This window comes from Belonocnema kinseyi, chromosome 7, assembly GCF_010883055.1.
Source record: "Belonocnema kinseyi isolate 2016_QV_RU_SX_M_011 chromosome 7, B_treatae_v1, whole genome shotgun sequence".
Taxonomy (NCBI): Eukaryota; Metazoa; Arthropoda; class Insecta; order Hymenoptera; family Cynipidae; genus Belonocnema; species Belonocnema kinseyi.
Genome location: NC_046663.1, coordinates 5,057,427 through 5,064,010, shown reverse-complemented (window position 1 = coordinate 5,064,010; position 6,584 = coordinate 5,057,427). Strand labels below are relative to the sequence as shown.

General features: G+C 24.2%; 1 protein-coding gene across 4 annotated transcripts in view; it reads right to left on the bottom strand.

Moving 5' to 3' along the window:
* LOC117176938 (myelin regulatory factor-like protein) overlaps positions 1–6,584 on the bottom strand; it is a 277,814-nt gene that overhangs the window by 26,553 nt on the left and 244,677 nt on the right. For 3 of the 4 annotated variants that reach the window (XM_033367340.1, XM_033367341.1, XM_033367343.1), the window contains one exon: positions 4,663–5,867. In XM_033367340.1, the coding sequence (XP_033223231.1) occupies positions 5,793–5,867 (75 nt within the window). In that variant the 3' untranslated portion in view covers positions 4,663–5,792. Of the gene's footprint in view, positions 1–4,662; positions 5,868–6,584 lie in introns of those variants that run through there. The other variant, XR_004467639.1, reaches the window with a different exon arrangement.

Sequence of the window (6,584 nt, the reverse complement as noted above, 5' to 3'; positions counted from 1 at the left end):
TTTTTCTGAAGAAAATTCGTTTCTTTCTGTTGGAAATTCGTTTCTTTTTTGGGAAATGTAATTTTCTAAGAACAAAAAAATTGTTAAAGTTGAAAATTAATCGATTCGGTAGAGGATTTAATTATTTTATTAAAAATTCGTATACTTCCATTTAATTTGACTAGTTAAAAATACGTCTTTTGCCTTTAAAAATACAAGTGTTTGATTCAAATTTAATTTTTTGTTTGTAAAATTCGATAATTTTGTTCAAAATGCATATCTGTAGGTTAAAAATATATTGTTTTTCATCTTTGTAGTTCGAAGAATCAACTGTTTGGTTAAAAAATCGTATTTTTTAATTAATATTTAATCTTTTTTGGTAAAAAAGCCATCTTTCTTTGTTAAAAATGTAGTTTTTTAAAATGAAAATTCAATTGTCTGACAAAATTCGTAAAAATTCGTTGATTGTAAATTAAATTATTTTGTTAAAAATGCAAGCGTCGATTGTGTTCAGAAATTTTTTCTTGAAAAAAATCACGCATTCAATAGTTGTAAATATATTTTTTATTTCCGTGGTGCAACTGGCATGAAAAATTGTGTATAAATTGTATGTTTTGTTTTGGTAACAGGTTTTCGATAAACGAGTTCGCCATGCTGAATGGCAAGAAAATATCAAATCGTATATATCATATATTATACAAATTTGTTGATAATAATTGAAAATAAACGAATAAGCAATTTTTATGATAGATTGAGTGCATTCATTTCAAAATCACATTAATTTCATCATCTTTATTGTGATTATTGTAATACATTAATAAATATTCTGTGTATCGCATAATTATTTAAAAAAAAAACAAAGACTAGCAAGATATCGATATTCTATCAAGTTTTTTTAATTTTTAGAAAATTAATGGATGATAATGTAGAAGTAGTATTTTTTTTTTGATACCACGATTTTCCATATTGTACTAAAAATAATTTTTTAACTAAAGCGTATGTACAAGAATCACTAATTTACTTAATATAAATGCGGTGTATTTATACAGTCACGTTTCTTAAATATTCCATAGATTTTTTTTATTAAAATTGTTCGGGATTTGCCATGGGCAAAACGGCAAAAATAAAATTTCAATTTCTTCGTTTCATCTTAAAAATAAAAATAAATAGTAGATATATTAAATGTCAAATACATTCGGCGATTAAAAGATTTTTTTTTTTTGCAAGTCAAATTTTTCGCAGAAAATTTAATGAAACGAAATGTTCAGATTGTTTGTTCAGATTACCTAGATAATAATTGTTTACACTGAGCATTTGCTCCATCTAAAACCTAAATAAATAGCGCAAATGATCTAAAACATTAAAATATAATGTAATTTATTAATTTAGCACTTTCCCAGATTCTTCTTCAAAAATTAAAAAAATTATGATATAATTCCTGTCACAAGTAAATTTCTGATTCGGTACTTTTTCTCTGATAAGGATTTGATGAGAGTTTGAAAACCCCGAAAAATACTAAAGCATGCCGTAAAAATACGCTTAGTAATATCGCAAAATGTACATTATAGTATATTATATATTATGTATATTTCGCGCATATTCACGATCATAATGTCATTCTATAATACATCACATCTTGCTCACAAATTCATACAAATTCTGTATAAGTCTCTGTCAAATTAGGTATTATATGGACGGCAGAAAATATTTCTTCTTTACTTTGTTAAAATCGACAATTGGATATGAGAAATTTGAAATGCTCTTCTCTTTCGCAAGTGGTTCAACGCATTTAAAAAATCACAAAATTTAAACTTTTTTCAAGATATTGTATAAAATACGGAATTTCCTTGCTTGTACTTGTGCCTTAAAAAATAAAAACATTATATTGTTCTCATTTTTCGGTCGAAAATTCAACTGTTTTGTTAAAAATTCATACTTTGCGATTGAAAATTCATCTTTTATGTTAAAAAAGTCATCTTTTTTGGTTGGAAAATTGAATTTTTGTTAAAAATACATATTTTTGTGTAAAATTAATCTTTTTCGTTAAAAATTCAACTGCGTGGTTAAAAGTTTAACTATTTTGTTAAAATGCATTTTTTCAATTAAATCTTTTAGGAAAAAATTAACGTTTTTGTTGAAAAACCATATCTTCGTGATGAAAATTCAAATTTTTTGTTGATTATTCGTATTATTGGCTTCAAAATTTAACAATTTTAATAAAAAGTCGTCTTTTTTTTCTTAAAACTGAAGGTTAAAATGCAGTTTTTTTAATCACATTTTTTGTTAATATTATAATTTCTTGTTGAAAAATTGTTTTTTTTCTTTGTTAAAAATTAATTTTTATATGCAAATTTAACTGTTCCATTTTTTATCAAAAAACTCTTTTTTATTTAAAATTGAACCATTTGATTAAAAACGTATCTTTTTTAGTTGAAAGTCTAACTGTTTGGTTGAAAAATTAACAATTTTGACGAAAATTTAATTATCTGAGAAAAAATAATTTTTTTGTTGACAAATAATATTTTTGTGATGAAAATACAATATTTTTATGGATAATTTGTATTTTTCGCATCAAAATTCATCAATTTTATTTGAAAATTCTTCTTTTTTGACCGAAAATTCAACTACTTGATTGACAGTTGGAGTACTTTGTTAAAAATGCTTTTTTTTAAATCACGTATTTTGTTGAAAACCTTCCTTTTTCGTTAAAAATTTGTTTTGTTTTTCTTTGTCAAAATTAATTTTTCATATGCAAATTTAACTATTCCATTTTTGGTTTAAAATAAACTTTTTTGTTAAAAGTTCATACTTTGGTGGAAAATTCAACTGCTTGGTTAAAAATTAACCATTTTTATGAAAATTTAATTAGTTGTTGAAAAATTGATTTTTTTTTTTAAATCATATTTTTGTGATGAAAATTGAACCATTTTGTGGATAATTCGTTTTTTTGACATAAAAATTTAACAATTTTATTAAAAAGTCATCTTCTTTTAAATTGTAATTAAATTGATTGCATTTAGAAGAATTCAAGTGAATTAAAAAAATTCAAGAGCATTCAAGTATTAGAAATTATAGTAAAATATCTTGAGAGCTTTTAAAATTTGTTCAAATGATTGAAATCATCGGAAATCTTTTAAAATCCCTTGAAATTTTGTTCTTATGTTGAACATTCTTTGGATTTTTTAAAAATGTCAAAGTATATTTCAAGTTAAAGTTTTTCAAACCATTTGCATTTTTTAAAATACCTATAAAATATTTTAAATTATTGAAAGCAATTGAAAATTCCCTGAAATCATTTTAAATTTTACGAAATTCCTCAATTTATGTAAATCCATATTCTCTAACATTCCAGGACATTTTTTACAATATGCAAATTTTTTAATCTGTTGAAAATTCCTCAAAATCTTCTAAAATACCCTTAAATATTTTAAATTCTTAGAATCCCTTCAAATGATTAAAATAAATAGAAAATTCACTTTGATCTTTTAAAAAACCCTAAAATATTTTTTTAAAATTTTAATCTTTTGAAATTTTTTTCTTAAAAATCCTTTGGAGTCATTTTAGATTATTTGATCATATAATTTAAAATAACGTAAGATATAACGAACATTTTCAAATCTTTTAAAAACTCTTCAAATTTTTTTGAAGTATTGAAAAACCTTGAAATATTTGAAAATCTTTGAAATCCTCAAAATCCCAGATTTCTTGTGAATATCTTTTTTTAGAAATCTATTAAAATCTTATAAAATCGTAAAAAATTTATTACATAAAGTTGAGAATTTTTTTAATTCCTTAAAATGATTGAAATTTTAGAAAATCTGATAAAATCGCTTGAAATCTTTTAAAATATCTTAATATTTCAAATCCTTTAAATCTTTAAAAATACCCTTAATCTTTAAAATTCCTTGAAATCTTTTCAAATTGCTGAAATCAATTGAAAATTCCTAGAAATCTTTTCAAATGTCCTAAAATCCTAAAATTTCTTTAAAAACTTTGAATATACCTTTAAATATTTGATTTTTTCTGAATAAATTCTTTGAAATTTATTAAAATATTACAAAATCCTTTAAAATTCTATGATATTTTATGATATTTCCAGTATACCTGGAAAATGTATTAAAATACCCTGAGTGCTTTTAAGATCCCTTAAAATCACTGTAATCCTAGGAAATCTAATAAAATCGTTTATAATTTTTTTTTTAATCTAATAGAATTCTTTGATTTTTTCTTAAATGCCCTGAAGTATTTCAAATCCTTTGAAATCTTTCGAAATTCCTTGAAAATTTTTGAAGTTTTGAAGATTCCTTTCAATTTTTTAAACTATCCTAATATACTTAAAATCCTTTGAAGGATTCAAATTATTTAAATCAACTGAAATCTCCTTAGAATTTTTAAAAATACCCTAAAATCTTTACATTTCTTTGGAACTACTTCAAAATATTTAAATCTTTTAAAAATACCCCAAGATATTTAAAAGCCTTTAAAATATTTCAAAATCCCTTAAAATCTTTTAAAGTGTTTGACAATTCTTGTGAATGTTTTAAAGTATCAAAAATTTTAAAAAATTTAAATATTGAAATGTTTTTAAAATCTTAAGAAATCACTCAATCCTTGTGAGTCCATTAAAACATTAATATACCTTGAGAGCTTTTAAAATTCTGAAAAATCCTCTAAAACCCCTTGAAATTTTTTTTTAAAATCCTAAAACTTTATATGTATTTTCTATAAAATAATTACGTATCTTTCGACTCGTAAATTTCGTATCTTTAAAAAATTCTCGAAGATTTAGTAATTTCTTAAAATTGCCTTGAAATCTTTAAAAATATCCGAGATCTTACCAAAAAATTCAAGAAAAGTGAGAAACAGGATTGATTTATGAAAAAAGGAGTCACTTTTCATTTAAAAAAGGGACAAAAAAGTGATTTAAAACAAATACAAATGACTGTCTCATTTTTTTCAAAATCCACGACGTTTCCCTTTTTTCCAGGCTTTTCCCTAACTTGCAGCCACAAGTACAAGCAGTAAAAGTTTTAAATTTTGCAGTACTTAAAACAGTATAATTTGAAATTCATCCTTACAACTTAGGCATTGTAAAATATAGAGTTTAAAATATAAAAAAAATATGAATAGAAAATTCTAAAGTCAAATTTAAAAATGTGAATCTCCTCTTGGTCTAAAATATTGAAATGATCACTTAAAATTAGCTGTCAAATACTTTAATTATGCTTTACCCTAATGAGTGATGTTGATTGTAGAAATATATCTTCTTCGCAGAGGCATACGTACAATAAAAATTTGTACAATCTATTTTACATCTATCATTTCTATATCTGTAACTGTCGTCGATGTGACGCAAAAAAATTCTACAATATTTGCACCATTAAATTCAATTTGAGACGATCTTACCGTCGCTTGGAAAAGTGAAAAAAAACTGAATTTCTAATATTGAAAATTCAGCGGAGTAATAGCTGAAAATGGTATTTCAAGGATTAAAAAAAAAAGGTAAAAAATACTTGAAGGTCTGTTCGAAACTTAAACGACGTAAGCTCTGCACCGTAATAAAATTACATCTATATTTATGTTTACGTAACGACGACCTGGCTCGTAAAACACTACAACATAATTCTGTACAAAACTTAATATGAGATTCATGCAGATTTCAGATCAACGCTTTTCAATGCGCTTTGCGCTTAAGAATAAAGCAGAATTTCGAAAGCGCTGAGACTCTTTCGAATTTTCTACTGATATTGCATTCAATAACCTGCACTGGATATGTTTCGATTACTCGAGAATTCCTTCTCGGGATGATCTTCTCACTCGTCGCATTCTCGATAAAAGTGCAGAGTAAACTCGAGGAAATCGCCCCCGTGTCTATTCTTGCAAATATTCTGAAATAACAATTGGCATTCAAGGTATATTCCATTCAGGACAACTGAAAATCCCGAAAAATTACATTTCTGACACCAAAATTCCCGAATTTGAAAGTTATCGAATAATTTCAAATTCCGAAATTGAAAAATTCCCAAATAATAAAATTCCTAAACAGATTATAATATTAATATATTAAAAAATTCCCGAAATTATAAAACTTCCGAATAATACAAAATTCCGAAATTGGAATATTACAAAATAATAAAATTCCTGAACAGGTTATAATATTAACGAATTTAAAAATTCCCGATTAATAAAATTGCCGAAATTAAAAAACTCCCGAATAATACGAAATTCCGAAATGGGAAAATTCCGAATAATAAAATTCCTAAACATTTAATAATATCGATTTGAAAAATCGCCTAATAATACAATTCCCAAATAGTTTATAATTTTACCGATTTTTAAAATGACCAATTAATAAAATTTCGAATAGAAAATTCCGAAATAGGAAAATTCACGAATAATAACATTTCTGAACAGTTTAGAATATTAACGAATTAAAAAATTTCCGTTCAATAAAATTCCCGAAATTAGAAAGCTCCCGAATAATGAAATTCCTGAACAGTTTATAATATTACTGAATTTAAAAACTACCGACACATTATAAAATTACCGAAATTGAAAGTTCCCGAATAATAAAATTCATGAATAATACAAAATTCCGAAATTAG